At 38.8% G+C, this 21,847-nt stretch overlaps 1 protein-coding gene across 1 annotated transcript in view; it reads left to right on the top strand.

The window, feature by feature from the left end:
• The window catches only part of wdr27 (WD repeat domain 27), a 30,695-nt gene that overhangs the window by 4,267 nt on the left and 4,581 nt on the right, over positions 1 to 21,847 (top strand). Inside the window, exons 9-23 of the mRNA XM_028423448.1 lie at positions 31 to 122; positions 661 to 725; positions 874 to 986; positions 1,888 to 1,961; positions 5,159 to 5,228; positions 5,480 to 5,551; positions 5,630 to 5,733; positions 6,118 to 6,207; positions 6,708 to 6,829; positions 8,194 to 8,327; positions 8,894 to 8,991; positions 9,713 to 9,834; positions 12,170 to 12,267; positions 14,571 to 14,673; positions 18,610 to 18,708. Coding sequence (XP_028279249.1) covers positions 31 to 122; positions 661 to 725; positions 874 to 986; positions 1,888 to 1,961; positions 5,159 to 5,228; positions 5,480 to 5,551; positions 5,630 to 5,733; positions 6,118 to 6,207; positions 6,708 to 6,829; positions 8,194 to 8,327; positions 8,894 to 8,991; positions 9,713 to 9,834; positions 12,170 to 12,267; positions 14,571 to 14,673; positions 18,610 to 18,708 — 1,456 coding nt within the window. The remainder of the gene's footprint in view (positions 1 to 30; positions 123 to 660; positions 726 to 873; positions 987 to 1,887; positions 1,962 to 5,158; positions 5,229 to 5,479; positions 5,552 to 5,629; positions 5,734 to 6,117; positions 6,208 to 6,707; positions 6,830 to 8,193; positions 8,328 to 8,893; positions 8,992 to 9,712; positions 9,835 to 12,169; positions 12,268 to 14,570; positions 14,674 to 18,609; positions 18,709 to 21,847) is intronic.

Genomic DNA, 21,847 nt, shown 5'->3' with positions numbered 1-21,847 from the left:
TTTCCATATGTTTCTGTGTGGCCCCTGCAGGGACAACAGCTGGTTTTGTATTGGAAGCTCTGATGGCCTGTATGTGGTGGATGTGGCTACCTCAGAACTCCTAACAGTACTGTATTTCAGAGGTAAGCTGCTGGATGTATGATTTCTGCTCTTTTTTTTTTTTAAAGAAGCACAGTGATTGATATCGAGCTGTAGCAGAATGACATGACTTCCTGCATACAGCAGTAAAATGTCACACACCATTTCACAAGGTAAACGTTTCCTCAGGTATTGAAGGATTTGCCAGTCCAGGAGAGAACAAATCTTGCTTTCCTATTTTGCTACCAGGAAATATTTCACTTTTGTGTGGCACTGTTTTAATGGTCTTTGGCTTAATGCAGTAAACACCTTTCTTCTGTAAAACACAGGATTTCTCTTGTGCGATTCTAATAGGGAGACACTGTAACAAACTTATTTGCATGCTACACTGTTATCATCATGCAATGTTCTGATGTCCTAGTAGCATATAGCAATTAAAATTAACCCTTTAAATGCCACTTAACATTGCAAACAATATGACTTCATGGTTTTATGGACAGCATTTGGCATTGGTTGTACTGTATATAGTGATATTATCCTGTACATTTGATGCAACCGAATCCATGATGTTTTTTCTCTTAGATCACCCAAACCTTAACATCTTCACGGCTGGGTCATGGTCTGTCCCTCCTGGATGTGCTTCCACTGTGAGTAGTTCCATTATAGTCTTGATCAATGAGATTAGGGATGCTTGTCTGGCTTTTCTCTTTGCTCCAACTAATGTCAAGGAAACATTTATAGTACAGTGTAAAAGCATGTTTTAATAATATTCATTATATATTCTTTGTCACAAAGATGGTGGCCTTAGTGAGCTCGGTGTTTACTCCATGTGTGGTCCTTTTGGAGTTGCCTCTGTGTGACCTTGTGAGGAGGAGGACTTGCTCTGAAGGCTTTTCAGTCTTCCCAAGGTAAACCTGCAGTTAAATAACCTTTTCCCCAGAATGTCTCTTTTAGCTCCAAATGCAACACAGATGGTTCATTCTACCATGTCGGTAATACACAAAACCAAGGCCTGTCACGCAGGAGACTGCAGCTTTCAGTCACTGTGTAGTTTTCTTCACAGCGTTGTTCATTAGATTTTGGCATTAAAACAAAACTACTTGGTTCGGTTTAGGGAACGACATTGCTTTGTGTTAAACTGGATATTCACAAAACCTTCAAAGCTAACTTCTCCAGCATTTCCTCAGTTATAATTACGACATGTTATAATTGTTATGCAACAAATCAGTGTTAGATAACAGGCTACAGTGATGTGAAAACAGTAATTCCAGTCTTAATCCTTAGAGTAATCCTCATGCTTATTACCCTCACAATAATATGGTTTTATAAATGCCAAAAATTTAAATTGTCCTTTGGGGAAGGAATTCATTTAGGTATTAGCTGTACCTCCATAAATGATTATTTAGCAAAGCCCAGCAGCACCAATAAGCTCTAATTTCATCAACTTAATGTGTTTTTCTCCTTTAACAAATTTGCAATTTATGAGCCAAAGCATAATCATGTTAGCTTGTAACAACATGCAAAAACAATGCAGTTATACATTTGTGCTACTTTCTCTCAGATACTGGTCATCTGACCTCACCACCAGTCATGTTTTTTTTCCAGCTGCCTGTAACTCCTTCTGACTCTGACATTTCCATATTAACATGCTCTATTATAACCATTAATGCCATCTGTTTTTTCATGAGTCAACAATATCTTAGTACTGAGAATAAGAAGGGCTAAGAATCTGTAACAGTGGAAAATTCTGTGCTCCTTCATTTCCAGTAAGTCCTTTCCCCACCATTTCAACCCCTCCCTTGTTTTCAGTTCTCCTCCACTGCTTGAATCTCCTCTGAATGCCGAGTTAAAGAAGAAGGAACCCAACCATCCTAAAAAGAAAGGTCAGAATCCCTGTTGTTGCCTCAACAGTCACTCACCACTCACTTATACCCATGCACATAAAATAATAAAAAAAAAACAGAAGCGACTGCTGTTTGATGACTCTAGGTTTTAAAAGTATGGCTCTTTTTATAGTTCACTCCATGACTGGCACGTTGTCTGTTTTGCTTGGCTGCAGACTGTGCTCTTAAATGGTTAGCCAGAAGAGAATGCCTCTTTGGCTATTACAAGAGAAACAGAGAACATCCTTATTATTTTTAAAAATTGGATAGAAGAGATTCCATCATTTGCATTGTGGCATTCATTATTGCAATGCCTTTAGTTTCCATTTGCCCCATAAATTTGTACTTTACATTTGCATCAGTGAGAGTACAGAGCATTTAGACATAAATCCCCTCAACACAGCCCAGTTACGTGGTTGCTTCTTGCACTCCTGAATTCATAGGTAAAGTGAGCCTATTTGTGATTCTGTGGTGTATCATTAAAACTTGGCAGCTTGAAACTATTTTGCTGGAGACCTACATTATACTGAGGTTTACATGTTGCTCTTACGGAGAGTTAGTGCTGAGAAAGCCAGTATTAGCTGGACTCCCCACAGCTGGAGAGACGGGATTTGCCAGTGCCAAACTATGTAGGAGATCTTCTGGGGAGTCTAGAGGTGCATCGTCAGACCAAAAAACCACAAACATTTACAGACTAACCCACCATGCATCGCTGTATTCTTAAAGATATCTCCTGAATTCTATACAAATCACACCATAAACCTCCTGGAAAGAAAAATGTTCCTTCACTCTTAATCTGGCACAAGTCTGAAAGAGTTGAGTGCAGATTAGACATCTGTTCTCATGTCACGACGCCATGTAACATAAAATTGAGGTAAGCCAGGACTACTGGCTTATTGAGATGATGATATTTAGATACCAGTACTTTTTGTGTTGTGCTGTCAAGTCCTTGTCTTGCGCTTTGTTGCCTGGATTATGTCGTTTTAGTGTGAGGACCAGTAAACCTACATGCTCTAGGCTCATTTTAAATCGTATTTTTCCACAGGACGTGTTTAAAATGATAGATTCAAGTGGCTCGAGCGACCTAAGAGGGAGGTCTGTGTTGTGCCAACTACTGTTCTCTTACTTAGAATAAGAATTATCTTATTTTCTAAAACCCTCAGTCCTTAACATCTCAGTAATCTACATCTGTAACAACGTAACAACAACTGGGATCTTTGGTCCTACAGGTGCAGACTTAATTACAGCAGACAGCTAAGAAACCTTTTATTCTAACAGCTTCTGCTGTTTTAGCTGTTGCATTAGATGGTAAACATCCTGACATTTTAAAGTAGACTGAATAGTTATGATAATAAGCAACAATTTAGAATGATTTTTTTTTGTCTCTAGGCAAAATCCTACATAATTAGAGCTATAAAAGCCGCACACAGCAAACTGCTGTGATTTTACGCAGATATGACTCGACTTGGAAATTTGTCTGAAACTCTCACTTTGCTTCAAATAGTGTCTAGTGTAAAGTCAGCGTAAATTATGTGATTTTTACTGCCCTATAAAACTAAATGACCATTATATATCAGCAGGGGGTCAATAGAGCCGTTAAGCAAGGCCAAAGGATTGCGTCGCCACATAATTGGATATTTGGCTCAGTTTTTCTACATAATCTGGTTCTGGATCAAAAGCTACTTCCAGTATACCACCTCACACACAACATAGTACAGTACAGTATGTGCAATGATGCCACAAACAGATTGACATATTGACCAATGTCACAAAACCTTTCATTTGCAAGCTTTCTGTGTCGTTGTTGGTTAAAAACATGCAGGTTTATTAGGTTTTTGTTCACGCTGATGGAAGAAAGATGATACAAACAGCTACTTTTCTCTGGGCCTTTACAGATAGAAAAACAACATGTACCTGGAGAAACTTCTATTTAGAATCCAGCAAAAAGAAAATGAGTAATGTAGAGAATATATAGGCACTGCTGAACAAAGACGAACCCATCTATCAGATAAGAGAAAGCTATAAAAGAGAGCCAGATGTTTATCTTTTGTTTCACTGGCATATAAGTCTGTACTATTATTGTTTTGGGAATATGCCAACATTTTTTTGTACAAGAGCTTTGAAGGCCTGTTACACAGTTGGGTGAACTCATACTTCAATTTTAAGATATATTTTAAAAATTATGCCAACAGTAGTGAATTGTGGTCCTTCTGCTGATATCTTCACTGTAAAATCGCAGTTGTTTTTATGCCTTTGTAAACCATGTCTAGAGGCATTGTGTTTTTAGGCTGTCTGGCGGTCTGACAGTCAGAGGTCACTTTGAGCAGAAGTATCTGTAAATTCTGTAACACCATTTTGCTGAACGTTGAAGCTTTCGTGTGGAAATTATGTCAGATTTTAACACAAACATGTTCAAATTTGACATATAAAATGATATTATACAAAAGGTCAAAGGTCAAACAATTTAAATAAACATAAAGTTACTTAAATATATCTTTACGACCGTATTAAATATCCAAAATGACCATATAGTTATTCAGTATCAATTGGATCTGATAAAGCTGCTTGGAGTCCAGCTGCCTTGCTTCAACCTTCTGAATGAAAATGACCTGGATGACTGAGACATGCATCCATATAGTTATGTTAGTTCAGTGAGTGTGTGGATGAAACAAGAGTATGAAACCAGTTGTAGAAAATGACACTTTTTCAGGTTAATTTATTCATTAGACTGGTGTCCCCCTCTGCAGTCACTGCTATAAATCAAGTCAGCCTTTTTTCTGAACCTTAGTCCTAAATTGCTGCTCAGAGATTATGTGACTTTTACTTTACTTTGCCTGTGTTTGACAGGAGAACAGTTTTTGGAAAGCCTTACACATTTTAATGGCTGTGGAAAAAGTGAGCTCATTGTAATATAGTAAAGGCACTGACAGCGAACAGGGAGCAGAATGAACCATCCCACAGTTTGTGGCTGATGCACTTAATGCTTCCCGCACAGCGTGGTCACCCAATAGTCCTGATTCCTCCTCTTTGAATCAGCCTAGAAACCCAGTTTGTTATAATGATCAGTTGTATAAAACCTATAGAAGTAACAAACCGGAGACCCTTAATCCATTCTGTAATCCTTAGTATAACTAATCCTTGTTTTAGACCTACATACTGTAGATCAGACCTGTCTTACCATCTCACCTCTTACACAGGAGGTGTAAAGGAACAGCCTCTGGTTTTCCACTCAAAGGTGAAGTCATCTGGATACACCAGTGCCCCAAGGTATGTCAGTGAAGTATGTTTCTGGTATTTGTCCAAATGTAATGTTCTAATTCAAAGGATAGAATATGTTTTAGATTTTCTACTTCTTCTACATTTTTAATTGTAGACTAGAACTCTAATATGTCCCTAAGTTGCCCTTTTATGGTGCTAGACTTTTATGCAGTTCCCTAATAAAGGAAACAATCTTAAAATTTTTGAAATAAATAATTTTATAAATAATAATGTTTTTTTCTTGTGTTTTTACTTTTCAGAAAGATCATGTTCTCACCTAAAACAAATGTACAGAAGGTTTCGTCTTCTAAGAAAAAGGCAAACAAAAGCATGTAAGCAGTCTCACTTTCACTCACTAAAAACCGTGTTGAGAAATTATATTTTTATATGATTCATAAATTGTCATTTAGTGGCTTAATCCACAGAGATTACCCAGCAGACAGTAATGCACCAACCAATATGTGCATTGATCTGAGGGTCTCCAGTAAACAAGTCTCATGCCTTCAGTACTCAGGTGAGTTCATTTTGATAAGAAAACTTTCAAAGTTCCAAAGCCAGCAACATACGGCATAAATTCCATGATATGTAAAGGACTAGTGTGTAACATTTAGTAGCATCTAGGGGTGAAGTTTCAGATTACATCCCTCAGTGCAGGGATATAATGTATGAGAAACCCAGCTCAGCATAAATAGACAATGCCTTAACATAATGATTGACAACTCCACAGACATTATATTATACAATAATAATAATATTGGCAGTACAATAAAAAGTTCCATTGTCGCTGATTCCTAATTATATTTTAGGATGAACGCTCCTCCTTTAGACCAAACACTTAACTGCTTGGTAGTAATAAATCAATCTTAATAAAACCCTTCTGTGTCTTTGTCCCTCCCAGGTGATGGAAAACAAATCCTGTGTGGTCTTGGCGACAGCTCAGTGTTACTGTACAAGTCCAGCCTCACTGGCAAACCAACTGCCTGCATAGGTGAGTGACACGAACATGTGTGTATCCATAACTTGTTAACATCACCTTTATATTTACCCCTTCCTGAGAATTATTCAATTAATTTATAAAGTTGCACCTTTATATTTTCTAGAGATGTCCCCTCAGCTTGGATTTAGCTCTACCTCTTCAGGTTGTTATTGTTTATTTTGTAATTGATCCACTATTGTAGATTTGGGCCCAGATTTCTCTCACTACACTTGGTAAAGATATAAATATTACACAGAGAATTGGCCCTGTTGTAAACATTAACAGGCATAAAATGAATGTATGTCAAGCATCTGTGTCGCACTTGGTGCAGCTGGATCCAAGTGTCCACAAGGGAGCAGCAAAGAGCAGGACAGAGTTTGAGGTGACATGTAGGTCACCATGACCCTCTTGTCTTCAGTCTGCCAGGCTCTCTGAACAGCACCATAAAAGTAAATGTCATAGCCACACATGGAATTACCAGTTTAATTCCAATTTTCTGTCTTTGTATGTAGGCCATGACAAGCCAGTGGGCAGTGTGAGCTGGAGCCTCAACCGACAGTGGTGGTTAAGTGCGTCAGAGGACCAGTCACTACGAATCTGGACCCACTGCAACCCAGAGCCCGCCATTGTTGTGGTAACTGCCCCGTCTAATAACACACACTTGTGCTTTTGTTTTATTTTGTTTATTACTTGCTGTTCTTGTCACCTCAATCCCAACCATCACCACTAGTGCCCTGCCTTCCTTAGGCATTCATGAAACTTTCACTCACACATTATTCCAAATCCAAATTTGAACCATAAAAAACAGTTAAATAAGGACCAGCAAAAGTGACCTCATCTTGCAAAAATGTCTTCATTCTGAATGTCTAAAAACTCAAACTGAAGTAAGTAGTAGTATGTAAAGAAAGTAAAACAATATAACTACAGAAGCACGCCATACACATTTTCCAAGGTCCTTTTGAGTTTCAAAGAAAGCTGTGATTGTTGGAAAATCGTTGTTTTTTTGTGAGCAAAGTTAGGCTTGTTTTTGTCCATTGAGGGTAATGCAGTGCATCATGTTATTAGTACTAAAAATAAGAGGTAGAATAATAAAAAAAAAGTTCAGTTTTGTTTTTAACCAGCAACTCACAACACATTTTATAGCAGATTTTCCACAGAAAAAAATACTCTGTAATAAACCTTTGACAAGTTGATATAAAACATGATTAATTTACCGTTTCCTTCTCTAATAAGAATTGCTTCATCAAACTTAAAGCCAGGTTAATAATTCTGATGAACTAGTACATTCCTTGGCTCTGTGGTGAGTTCTTTGTCATTAATTTGAGGGATCTGCTTGACCTAGATCATCCAAAACTCTGATAGTATGCAGACCCTCCTTTCCTCACTGGGCATCACATTTAACAGGACAGTCAGAAGTGTGTCTGCATTCCTGCGCCAAGTGAAAACAAAAGGTCTGTCCTTAAAACGTGGAGTCTTCCCATAGCTGATGCTAACCATCCCTGCTTTACTTCACTTAGTGAGATTGTTTTGAGCTTGGCTGGGTCTACAGTCTTTGACTGTTTGGTGTTCTTGTGAAACAACTTGGCGACAAATGGAAGTCATTTCAAGGACAAGAGCTATACTTGGATTGGTCAGAATTACTAGTAGAATAGATTTAGCACAGATCTAACACAGTGGCATTCAAAGACTCAAACCACACAAGTCTTAAAATATCTGTCATTGAAAGCCAGTACCTTTAAATGTGTTAACATAGACAAAGAAATGATTTGTTGAGCTGTCTTTGACCTTAATAGATTCTGACAATACAAGGAGAGCCAAACAGTATGAGGGGGATATTCGAACTGAGCAATTTGGTCTACCATGAAATTTTCTCTAAGCAGATTATTATTTAACATGTAGGGGGCCAAACAAAAAGTAGGTGTATTAACGTTGCTTATTGATTTCAGTATTTAGCTGTGAGATTATTGTCTGACTTTGTTCCTCTCTTTTCTGCTTTAGGGCAAAAGTATGTTCTCAAAACCCATTAGAAGCGCCCAGTTTTATTACTTGGACAAATTCATTCTTCTGGGCTCTGGACCATCTCTGTTGTTGTACCTGTATAATGTGGACATGACACATGATGACATAAAAAGGTAATTATGATTCACACTTCTTATTTGTTATTGTTATTATAGTATAAATATTACTCTTCTCTGCAATGTAAGAAGACTGGAATCTGTTGAACTCCTGATCAGCTGTTAGTTATCATAATAACAATAACAAACACAACAACTACTGCAGAGCCCAAAGACAATTATAATCTGTTGTAAAACTTATGTAACCGGCTACCTAGGCGCACTTTCTGACTGATTTGATGGGGGGGCCTGGCTTTATTTAGCTTCCACCGCAGACACTGCTGACACTCATTACCACCCAAACTGCACGCCTGTGTACTGTAAGCTGTCTGGCCTTGTTCTGGAGGAAAGGAAAATTACAATAAAGGGCCTCCATACCCTCTTTAAGCACACTGCTTATTCATGTTTTTCCTTTAGTTACCGTATTTGTTCAATTTGTGAATGGAAACATACATTGCCATCAGTCAGTAATTGAGAAATTATTTTTTACAGTCCCTCTCTCTTGCTGCTTAGACAGGTGAAGAATGAGGCATTTCAAATCATTTAGGCACACTAACTGTGCAACTAACCATTCTTTTTCTTAGATATGAGCAACGGAGTATCGTCAAATTGGCAAGAAGCTTCACGACAACAACAGCAACAGAAATCACCGCCTTGTCTGCAATCAATGATTTCTTCTCTTGTATCCTTTTTCTTGTTGTTATTGTTCTAGCATCAGGAAGTAGTATAGTTGAGCTGACAAAGTGAGCCTATCTTATTTACTCAGAGCATCTGGTTGGACAGCTTCCATGTCAACCGCAGCAATCAGTCTGTGCATCATAAAGTCTTCATGTGCTGCCTGCAGGCTTGCACTGCTGATTTTACCTGTAAAATCATTTAGGTGTCTTTAATTTTTTAGGAATGTCTGCATTCCAAGCCCTTGTTAGGGTTTACAATGCATTTACCTTCCAGTAAACCCACAGAAGTGAGCTGCATTAGTATGAGGAGTGAGATCCTGTCAGGAAAACCTTTGCTGAATGACTAAAAAATATACGTAGTGCCATTATAAAACACATTTTATAAACATACATATAAAGTATGGCTTTTCTGTATCAGTGTATCAAACTGTGCAAAAAAGAGGAATTTCTCAAGACGTTTAATTCATCAAATTATGCTTATACTGTATAAAATATTACCTTCTTTGTAAAATACAACACTACTGACCTTTAAAATCTTCATACTTTTGTGTAACAGCATGGAATGATAGCAGCTGTCTACACAATAGGAAAACTGATGTATTCAGCTATCAACATAGCACTGAAGGTCCATGAGGAATGAGGGAAAGTCATTTCACTTCGGAATGCTAGTGTTCAAAAATGAAGAAAAAAAAAAAGAATTACAACTCCTCTTAACAGCTGCTTCAGACATTGTCCTGGTGTGTGGTTCAGATCGGTCCATTCAAGTGTTTGATATGAACAAAGGTACAGTTGTCTCAACGCTGCCTGATGCCCACAGCAGAGCCATCCACTGCATCACACAGAACAAGGTGAGGACATCTAAAGGTAAACTTTTGAGTGAGGGCTGTACCCGAAACACAGAAAATATGAGAAGAATAGAAAAATACAAGTGTGCAAGTGTGCAGTCTCTAAAGCAACAAGTGATCAGTAGTACTGAGTAATCCCTCTCTGATCTTTGAAAGGGATTACTTTTGGGTCTAATCTGTCCCTGTAACCAAATGAGTTGGCCAATACATGTTATTTTGAATGTTCTAATACAAATTATGTCTGCATATAATGAGTGAGGTGCACAAAACCTGTACAATATGTGGCCTTGAAAGTACATGGAGCATTTGATGTTTCTCATTTTGGGATCAGACCCTTTAGAGTCATTTCATGGATATTGGAGGCACTGACCTATGGTCTGAAAGGGATTAGTTTTAATGTAAAATGGAAACAACTGAGTGATTAAGTGTAATATTTTATACTAATCACAATTGTTACACACATTCATTCATTTATTTTACCCACACCCCCTTAAAAATAGTACTTCTTCTATAAAATCAATTCAGTTTCAGAAAAGTGAGCTTTTCTCATTTGTAGACTGACTGAAAGCTTTCGATAAGTGCTAAACCTTTGTGACTGGATGGAGGCAGAGACATCTCATCACTCCACATGTGGACTGAATGACATTTAGACCTAACCCACATGGCAAAGAATTTGCTTGGCTTGGCATCAATTGATAGTGTGAGCCCCATCTTGCATCTTACTCCTGAAGGGTCTACTATTTGGCAGATTTTATAATTATATATGTAATCTATGAGTCCTTCGCAAGTTACATAAGGCACAGATCATCTTCGAAGGAATAAAAGTGTTAGTTTGTGGTGTGAATGAAAAAGGTCAGGGCTGAAAAGAAATGTCATGGTTATCCAAAAGTTTCCATGACAGACAGACAGGACATGCCATCATCGGTATCATTCATCTTGAATGTAAGTCCCTGGTGGATCGGGATTAAGGCTGCCATAGTGGATGGCAGGATGAGATTCCATGCTGGATGATGGCCTTGGAGTAATGCTGTTCCATGATGCAGTTTGGGTTTATGTGGCCTTACTCCCACATCACTGTCTTGGACCAATGTGGACCCAATTTGCTGGTGTCTAACAAGTAGACAGCCTGGGCCTGTATCCACTTCCATTAGAGTGCTGTGAAGAATATTGCATCACTCAAATTGAAACTATAAAATCCATTCTAGTCTGTTTCTCTGCATATCATTTATGCTTCTATCATATTACATTTTACAGTAAAATGGTCATATGAATGTTTGCCAGCTTTGCACTCGCAATAAATCCATATTCATCATAAAAAATGTGGAAATTATGACCTGTCTTACACATGCTTATGTAACTTACAGAAAAGTGCACATCTGTGTGTGAGGGAGGTTTGCACTCGGTGATCTTTGGCTATTGACTTTAGTCACTTCTGCATGTTGACCTCCACATACTCGACACCCAGGCCAGCCTGGATTAGCAGGGTACACTGCAGCTAGTGGCATGGATTAAAGGCATTAAGGCATTCAGCCCTGATTTAGTCTCACTCCCCTGCACCCAGCTGACTATATTCCTGCAGTTCATGGGTGCCTGTTCTTTGTCACGCCAGCTATTGTGTGCTAGACATTGTGGAGAGCCTGCGGTGTGTTGTTTCAGCTTGGCTATTGCGTCAATATAGGGGTCCTCTGCTTGGGTGCCCAAGGGCCATTTGGGTGATGAGGGTTATGGATCAGAGGGCTTGCCCCTGCATGGAGACTGCACACATAACTCCACCACCCCCCATATTGCTTTGTTGTCCTGAGGCGGACCAAACATCAGGAACTGCAGCATGAGAGCCAGCCTTTCCGACTTCAAATTTCCATCGCCTCTTTTGCAAAATTCACCTGGAACTCATCAGAGAATAGGACTTCTCGGAAAATGGAACTGGAAATGCCCTCTCAGACTCCCGCTCTCACACTCCTAATGGAAATCTAAACAAAAAACACCCCCGTCACTGCTCTGTCTTCCTCTTTTTCCTTCTTTCACACACACACATTTGACTATATCATTTGATAACTTAGTTTGACAGCCACATAAAGAATGTGTACATAGAAATGCAATTGGAATGTTTTTTTTTGCATTTATAACTGCGGCATATCTCAGCGTGGTTAAAAAAAACAAAAAACAAAGAATGGCACAAAGACAAGCAAAACTAATTTTGCTTCCATCTTTTCAGCTGCACTGTCCTTGGATTACAGATGCAATTTTCCTACTTATAGACAATTAGATAAACTGAATTGAAACCAATTTTAGTCAACTATGTGCTGACTAAGCTGTTTTGTTTGTGTTTATTTTAAAGGGACCAGTGTTCAGCACACAGACTCCAGATTCACACAACCTCTTCCTCACCAGTGCAGCCACAGATGGTGTAAAAATGTGGGACCTTCGTACACTTAGGTTTGTATTTTACACATTTGTGCGTCACATTGCCTGAATGAATGTTACTGCTTTCCTCCTTCTCTTCCTGTATGGCAACTTTACTAAAATAAAGCATCATTACTTTTTTTTTTTACTTCTTATATCCAAATTCAACCACTTCAACTCTGTTTAGGTATCAAACCAGCTAATGAGTTCTTTCATCAAAACCTGTCAGCAATAAAAGTCTGGGGCAATTAAGAACGAAATCAACATTCACCATTAACCAAAACTACCTTATATTCAAATTATATCCACAATTTTCTTACACAAACATTCTTTAGCTGATGAGTGTTTCTGCAATTGTTCCATTTCCGAAGTACAAAGCAGAGAATATTTTTACTTGGCGGCCTCGTAGCAGATACCCATAAAAGGAGGATAATTCAAGTAGGCCCTTTTTTGGATCTCAGATTGTTCTTTTTGGCCCAGCAGAAGGCATTATTGAGTAGTTCATTCTTTCATGTCTGAGACTGCTTCCATGTTAGACTCCTCATCCCAGACTCCTTCAAACTTTTCGCTATCTGATAAATATTTGTGCCTCGTTTCTAGGTTCTTCAGAAGGAGTTGAAATGTATGGATTTATGAAAATGTTTTGATTTCATTTTTATGTGAGGTTTGCAGCTTAAGGGAGCGGTAATGATTTATGTTCACCTCTGTATTATATAATAAGTGAAACTAAAGTAATACTAAAGTAATACTGGTGAGCCTTTATAAAGTATTGAATGAACTTTAAAGAAAACATTTTTGGTGTATAAAGTTGAAATCAGGCAGGAAGAAACTTTAATTAAAATAGGGGGAACGTAATGTTTGGCTGAGAACAAGATTACTCAAGAAGTCAGTTAAACTCTTACAAATCTTTTTGACTCATATTACTTTATGGTCTGGTAAGGAGTGTGTGCAAAATACTCCATTGACCGAACCACCTCCTCAGTCATCACTTGTATTTCAAAATGATGCGCAGAAAAGTGGGGTCTACCCACTAGCATTAAGCATACTTTAAAATCAAACCCACTCAGATGCCAATTCTAACAATAGACAACAGATGTTTTTCTTTAGTGCAGTGATGTAGTCCCCATCCCACGGGGTAGAATCTGCCATTTGATAAATACATGCTAAGCAGTAAATGCTGTGAATATGCATCGATAATGTATTTATACAAAAAAAAAACAAATACTACAAGAAATGCCAAATACTAAAATCTATTGGCTGAAAGTAATGAACTATGATTAGCCTGCTGATTACCTTGATGACTGACATTGAATACCCAGGTGGATTCAGTAACCGTACAGCCTCCCACTCAAGAGAATCAAACCCTCTTGTGCAGTCTGTGTTAGTCATCAGGAAAATGCCACATAGTCATCACTCATGGAACATGGAGAATGTGTGTGTCTGCATGTGTGTGGAACTCACGCCAGCATCTCCCCATTCTTCAGTCAAAACATTGCTGTAGATCCACATACTGACCTAGAAAAGCAGATGAGTGTTTACTCCGACCTGTTAAAGTGTTTTTTATGAGTGCGATAGTAACTGGTTGCGTCAGCTCTTCTGCAGATCGGAATGTTCAGATGCACTGACAGGGCTTAAAAACAGATATCTCTCATCATACTACACATTTAAATCATCAGAGCACAAATTGTTGTCGAATTAGGCCAACTGGCACAGACGAAGATCTGTTCATATTTGTAGTCTGCAACCTCAATAATAAATGCCACTAGATTCTGCGCACTAGTCCTTTAATAGTATAAAAAGAACAGACACTGAACTCCAAAGTGTAGGTCATGCAGGTTGACAGTGCCATAAAACTGAAAAAATGAGAAAAGCATCCTACAAACTTTGCATTTTATCACAAGGCACCCCCTTCTGGTAGTAATGCATCAAATATCTTTATGGTCCCCACTGAATATAACCTACTTTCAGTCCAGCTTAATGACATTAGCATGTGAAAGTCAAAGATCTCTCAACACATCCAGTCAGCACTAGCCTGCCAACATGCCAACCCATATAGAAACCCTAGCTTAGCTGGCTGTTAGCAGCATTGTAAAGACATTACATGGTGTTGCAAACCAAAATTAGAGAGCACAGAAGTTACACAAGGGGGCCATTCGTCAATTTTCTACACTCACTTTTCTGAGTTTTGCTTACTCGACTGCTGGTCTTCAGCTTGTTCAGATAAACTGCCCGTACCAAACATATCTCACTTCTGAGTCATGTTACTATATGTTATGACATACAATCAACAGCACCACACTGCATTTGTTAACTTCTTTCATTCATCTTCTCCCCAGGTGTGTACAGCGCTATGACAACCATCTAAATCGTTGCCATCCATGCTCTTCAGCCATCTCACCATGTGGCCGTTTCATTGCCTCAGGCTCTGAGGATCACTGTGTAAGTGGTATTACTCTGTGCTTCCTTATACATGTCTGTGTAACCCACCTCAGCTCTAACTGTCAATGGAAAAGACAATATTTCTTCAGTGTATTATCTTGTGGATGAGTAAATCAGAAGTCTAAGGCTGCTTTAGGAGAAAGGGCTATTAGCAATTTGCATTGAGTGGAAGAGTAAAACTCACAGAACAACAGGTAGATGCTTATGAGTATTATATTGTAAGAAAACAGACATCTTTGAACACATGAAGCATCACAATTTCTGGTTTGGATGGCTCACCACAACCACTGAGGTCTTCAAACAGATCTTGAAACCAGGAACCCACACAAAGAAAAAGACCCGGCCTGCATAGGTCAAAACAGGGTTAATATTCTCATAGCAAAATATGTCTTTACATATAGATAAGGGCATATAAGCACATGTACACACATCCATGTACATAGGAGAAGATACATTTGGCAGATGACCCTCGTTGAAGGGCTCTCTCATAGAAAAGGTTGAAATGTTAATCTCTGTGAGATTAACATTTTGATAGTTGAATGGCTGAAATCGGTCAATGTATGCTGCAGATACGCTGCGCCAAAAAACGTATGGAAGAAGAAGAAGAAGAAAGAGGGTGAAGAACAATAGTTTGATTGCCTAGCAACGGCAATCTCTGTGAGGTGTCCCAAGCATGAGCAACCAGGAGGAGGCCCTGGGGCAGACCCAGAAGACATCGGAGTGATTAGGATGTCCCCACAGTATTCTTCTTCTATGACCTGACTACCACTATGAAATGTGTTGAAGTGAGATATGAAGTAGGGATATAACAGCATTTCAAGCAGTTCAAGTAGACAATGGGAGGATGGGGAAAACCATCTAAAATAGTTGTATGACCAATTAAAAGTTTTGAGTTAGGATCCAATTCCATGATGGAAATGGAATGTCACTGAAGTGAAATCCCTCCCCTGTCAGGTTCAGAAAATAGCACTATGATCAGCCTTTACTTATTTCAGTGTTGTGGCTGTATACACATGATTTACACAGTGTATATGATATAGGATATGTGTGGACTGCGAACAGTAAATGTTTGCATCGTGTGATCTGTCACTGTTGATTATAGCAGCCACCAGAAGCTTTAAAAGCCCACATCTGTTGCATGGAATGTGTAAGCTTGAGGAAGCCTCCATGTAGAGCATGTTGTTTATACTTTAGTGTTTGGGTCCATGAATTCAGAGTAATGATAGTAAAAAAAAAGTTTTTTGTGATGACCACATAAAACTTCACTCATCCACACACTTAAGCCCTTTAATTGTTGTGCCATATCTCCATATGCCATCACCATTCTGCTGCCAGAAATGATGCTTTCTCGTGTGTGTCACGATATTCCTCTGATATCCTGTGCTGTTACCACTTTTTGTTTGCGCTTGTAATTTCGACAGACAGCAGCCTATCTTTATTAGTTTTACTCCATTTAAGGTGAGGACTGTGCGTGCTTGACTGTAAGATTTTTATTTGGATTCAAGCCTTTTTCCAAAAGAAGTCAAATTCAACCTTCATGTCGGAGTAGCTCTGTTTAATTGCTTTTCCAGACTCTGCCTTATACTCAGTTTGAAACCATTTTAAGGAGAGAGCCTCCCTTTTCCTTATCCATCTCTCTTCTCTTCTCTTCTCTTCTCTTCTCTTCTCTTCTCTTCTCTTCTCTTCTCTTCTCTTCTGCTTGTTGAAAGCTGTGGAATAATATATGCATGCTGCTGGTTATTATTAATTACGGGCACTCAGCACAGCATGGACATCAGAGAGCATCTCTGTTGAGATTGGACATTTCCAGAATTTCTCGGAAATTGGGAGAGTGTACGGTAGTGAGCCTCAGCGTATTTATTTGTAGCCGCCCTGAGACTTCTATAAGCCAGACACATTTGTAATTGTCTTAATATATCAAAAAACAATCATGGAAAAAAAGAATCTCTAAAAAGACTCCCTGTATCATATTACACTTTGGGCCAAAAGCAAGTTAAATGTACTATGATTTCAGTGTGGGCCATATACCGGTAGTTGAAATATGCACAGCTTTCATTTCCTCCTTCTTATCAAGTGAAATTTGAAGATACATTTTTATTTTGTTGATGTTGTTTCCCACCACGTCTGTGCTCTCTGTTTCAGTTACTGTTGACATTACTGATACCTCAGAGGATCCATCTGCTATTCAAGCATTCTTAAAGCACTTTTTCTTCCAAGCATCTAATTCCCTTTTAGCCACCACACATTTCATAGACCTTAGACAGGAGTCACTCTACCCGTGGACCCTAGTGACAGAACTCACATGAAGGTTTTGTAATGAAAAACAGCTGCTGAAATCTGATGAGTTCTCGTCTGGTAACAAACATGCTCACATCTGTTTGTATCTCTGCTCATGGCTCAGACACAAACGAATTTATCAACAAATGTAGTGATAGAAAATTAACCTGTGCTAACAAGCTGATAACACAGTTACGTCATCTTAAGTTTCAAAAGAGAGTGTTGATTGTGAGCTCACTTAAATAGTATGCATATGTTTTGTTAGATCTAGAACACACACCTACTTTACACCCAGAAGGATGGTTAACATAGACTTTAAGCAGAATTTGTTTTCTTCTTAATGCAAGCTAAGAATCTGTGTCCAGTTAAGGCTGACTGGATGAAGTACAAAATGAGTTATGATTGAATCTTTCACATTTACTCACTTATTACAGCAGTATATAGACTCCTACTGTGTGGAAGCTGGCATCTTGGACCTTCAAAAAGGGGTGCGCAGCAGTGACATCATCATCTTTGTCAAAATGGTGACCGCTGAGCTCCTTCTTTATCTTGGGAGAAAAGTAGTATAGAGTGCAACATGAGGTGCACGGGGCCAGATGGTAACCAGCTAATAGCTTGGCTTTGTGGACTGTGGGAAGAGCCCTTCTCTTGTGAATTTTACTTGTGTAATCTTTTGGAATCTGTCTCCCATATTGTGCCAGAACCACTTCTACTCAGGCCCAAGGAGTTTTGTGTCCAAGTGGATGCCGGCAGCAGTGAATAAGATAGATAAATAGATATGTTCTTTGGAGATACCCAGCTCTGTGGCAGTGTGTTGTTGGGTTATTGTGTAGAGTGTTATGTGTTAGGGACCTTGGCAGTGGTCTCCTGTGTGTGTGCTCCTAAGACAGGAATCATCTTTTAGATGCTCTTGGCCATATTTAGAGCAGCCCACCCTCCTGTTGCCACCTTGGACAAATGTCCTTTTGTCATATTCTCAGATGTCATGACCATAATGAAAACTATATGAACTCACATGCGTTTATCTTAGGCCACAAACACCTATCAATCATCCCTCGTTCTTTTGCCTCAATGTTTTAATCAGAAAACTTTTTTTTTCAACACTATTTTCAGACAAGACAGAAAAAAAATCAGAAAAAAGTATTTTGTTAAGTTTTTGGTATTCTACATATTTTGTTTAATAGTCAAAGACCCTGTTCCAAGTTGTTTCTTTAATTCACTGGTGAAGTCTAGACTCTTTTGTATTTTTTCCAGATGTTTGGATTAGTACTGAGATATTGCATGATTTTATATGCCTGTTATGTGTTTGATATCAACAACAGCCAAGTCTCATTGTCTACCCAGTCTCAGAACACACTGTTACAAAGTCCTGGTACTCATTAAGGAAACCTTAATCAGTGTGATAACAGTTACAGTAAAATGGGACGGACTGTATACAAACCATCAACACAAGCATTATGTAAATAAAATGTACGTTTGTTTGTGTGCTGGACCTCAAACTTGGAATTCATAACACTTTCTTCTGATAAAGCACTGGAACATTTAATATGTGCTTCTTTGTGTATTGTACACATCAGTGTTCATTTATTGTATAATTGTTGATGTGTTACATCTGTAAAGCACCGCGTGGTTACAGTTATTTCTGTCTGCTATTTTCAGGCCTATGTGTACGACATCCGCAGCAGCACATACCTCCACAAACTTCAAAACCACTCCGACACAGTGCTCAGTGTTGCTTTCAACCCTTCTACACCAGAGGTAAGAGCATTTCTCTTTTTATCGTTTTTATCTTTTATCTTTGTCTATTTTAGGAAATCTGACATAGAATCAGAATCAGACAACCACAGACAGTTTACCCTGTGTTGATCTACATTACCCCTCATTATGAATACAACAATCAAATATTTGTAGGTATGTACACAAGACCAGCTCAGTCTTCTAATATTCATTTTCCAAAAAACAACATAACTGTCAGTTATGTCAAATAATGTCATTTACCTTAAACATCTCAAACATGTATGAATGAAACAAGTTTAAAAGCAAAGAGAATGCAGTTAAAAGCAGTGTCAGAAAATAAGGTCGTGTCATTTTCAGTCAAAGAAACTGTTACTACTGCTCAGTGACATTTGCTTAAACATATTTGCACCACTTCTTTCCAAAGACAGAATGATATCCCCAGGCTGAGGCCACATAGCAGGGCTTAGTGAGATCATCCCAAAAATTTAGAGTGGGTGGACTTTTATGTCAGCAACCACAGAATTTCTGCTGATAGCCGTGAATTTATTCAGTGTTATGACTGAGGTAGAAATGATATGAATCCTGAATCTTTATTTCACCCCACAATAAATTTAAAGCTGCTTTCTTTACTCAGCCTGCCATCAGTATAAACTGGTAGAGACTCATAAAAATGCAGGGAGTGTAAGGATGTTTGCCAAAGAAAACTGGAAAAAATACCTTTGTTTGTCTTGAATTGCCATTAAGGAACACAAGAAATCAAAACTAACAGTCCTGTGTTTACCAGCACACCTTTAATGTCTGCTACAAAACGCTTTGAGTATTTCTGAGCAACAATTCCCCTCAGAGATGTTTTATTGTTTTAATGGTTTTCCTTTGGAGCCATTCAAAGCAAGCAGATTTGCGAAAGAAACACTTTAAAAATATAAAATCACAACATCTGCCGGACATCTCATGAGACTTGTTGACTGTCTTTTCGACTGAAGGCACATGTTTTAAATCTGCATGTCCATCTGTGTACGCTGTTAAACTTTGCAGCGCGGTGATACATTCAGATTTCCGAGTTTGAAAGTGGAAAGTTTGGTCTGTGGCCATTAACTGGCTGAATTACAGTGATCTGCAGAGGTTGAAGGCACACTTCATCAGTCAGACTATGTTTGCTCCGCATCAATACTTCTGCACATTCTGTTTTATTTGATAGAACCTGCAGTGAAAGCAGAAAAATTAAGAAATGTTGGCACAAAAAATGGTTTTATCTGATGACTTGTGTATGATAAATTAGGAGCCAAACCTGAACACGTACTACTGTAGTATTACAGTGGTACCTTGACGTATTTCCACCTGGAAATCTGGACATTTGGGAAAATAATTAAAACCTTTTCACTGCAGATATGAGCTGAATGCACATTTGTTTACTCAAAATCTAGTTATATGTGCTACATCAAGCAGCTTTTGTGTCTTCTTGTTTTTTTCATACTACATAAACCTGCAAAGAGAAGTTGTAAAGTTCACAGTTGCATGAAAAAAATTGGAGGGCTATGCTAAAAAAAAGCTGAGAGAAGTCTGCTGACACTGAAAATCATCATGTTTGCATGAGAATATCCTGATTCATAGCAGGTTAGAAGTTGCTGTAAGGATGATTTAACTGTTGCCTAAGAGCTGTGGCATCTAAATATTTATCTGGACCTTGTGGGAGAGGCTGAATGTTCGGGTCCTCGTGGGTTCGTTTTTCTGCAGTTCAATAAGGAGAGACAAAGTAACAAGAACGTACAAATTGATTTGATTATGTACAATAGAATTTGTTTTGGCGTATAGACCCCGATGTGACATCTTCCAAAAGGGGGAAGAAAGGGAGGTGAAATTGACGAAAATACCCCCCCCCCCGGGGTCTAGACCTGATGGTGGTGGTGGAGAGGAGCTGGATGATGGAGACGATCAGTAGCTGCCCTGGCCTGGGCTTCTGCCTGGTGGTGCCTGGGGAGGAAGTGGAGGTTCAATCTGAGAAGAACACTGACAGTAGAGAGGACATGTTTTAAATATAACGCTTAAATGTGATTGGCTGCATGAGTGAGGACATGGTCACTGACAGGAGAATGAGGTGCTTCTATTAATTAGCTGACTAGAACCATAGAAAGGGGAGAGAGTAAAAGAAAGTATGAAAAGGGTGGATGGAGAGAGATAATAGGAGAAGGAGGAGGAGTGAGTGACCCAGGAAGCTGGCAACGGAAGTCTTCCTGACTGAAACTTCGCTAAGCTCCATTTCTGTATAGGCAAATTGGCTCCTGTCAAGTATTTGTCAAGCAATTATCTGAAGGCAGTTAGCACACAGCTGGGGACGTGGACATGCATTCATTGTGCACCGTATTGTATTTAGAAACTGCTTTCTCAAACTTACATCCAGGGTGGTCTGACGAAGCCTTTAGCTCTGTTCACTGTGTGATGGATGATCCCATGATGGATAGCCAACGTGGATGATCACCACCCTGCTTCTCTCAACTCAAAATATTGTGTTTATTTTTGCAGAAATGTTATGATACTTGTACATTTTGTTCTCTCACTGAAGAGACTGTTCAAGTTCATTATTCACTTGATCTTCAGCACAAGCTTCACTTACTGGTATTTTCCAGAGTTCTCACATCTATTTATCAGCAGATGCTGGTTGGCAGATGGCTTGTTTTAAGCCTCCAGTCCTTTAAATACTGCTGACAGTGTCGATTCGCTCAGAGAGAGTTACAGAGAGTTTCACTTCATATTAACTCAAAAGTGTTTCTTTGCTGTAGCTCAGACAGTTGATTAACATATTAAGTGCCTGGCTCAGCTCTGTGAGGCAACGTCTACAGCAGTTACACTCAGTTTGCTTCAACTAACGGCTGACAGGAATGACATTCACAAAGTTTCTTGATTTATTGATTTTTTTTTGGCCAAAAAGTGTGAAAAGATGACGGAGAGTTCAAAAAGTCCTGGGAAAATGTGGTCAGTCTTTACTGGGACTAGGGCCATGTGATATAATGATAACATTTTTGTATTTCCTGAGTCTGTACTTTCTCCTATGAAAAAAAGACACTGTCCCCAACCTGCGCTCACCTTGCTATTTAACCACATTTGAGAGCCAGATGTTCTTCTGCTCTGAGAACCTTCTGATGTAAGACACAGACAGATAATG

The sequence above is a fragment of the Parambassis ranga genome, chromosome 15 (genome assembly GCF_900634625.1).
Source record: "Parambassis ranga chromosome 15, fParRan2.1, whole genome shotgun sequence".
Lineage (NCBI taxonomy): Eukaryota > Metazoa > Chordata > Actinopteri > Ambassidae > Parambassis > Parambassis ranga.
Note: the sequence above shows the minus strand (reverse complement) of the source record. Positions and strands in the feature narration are given on the sequence as shown.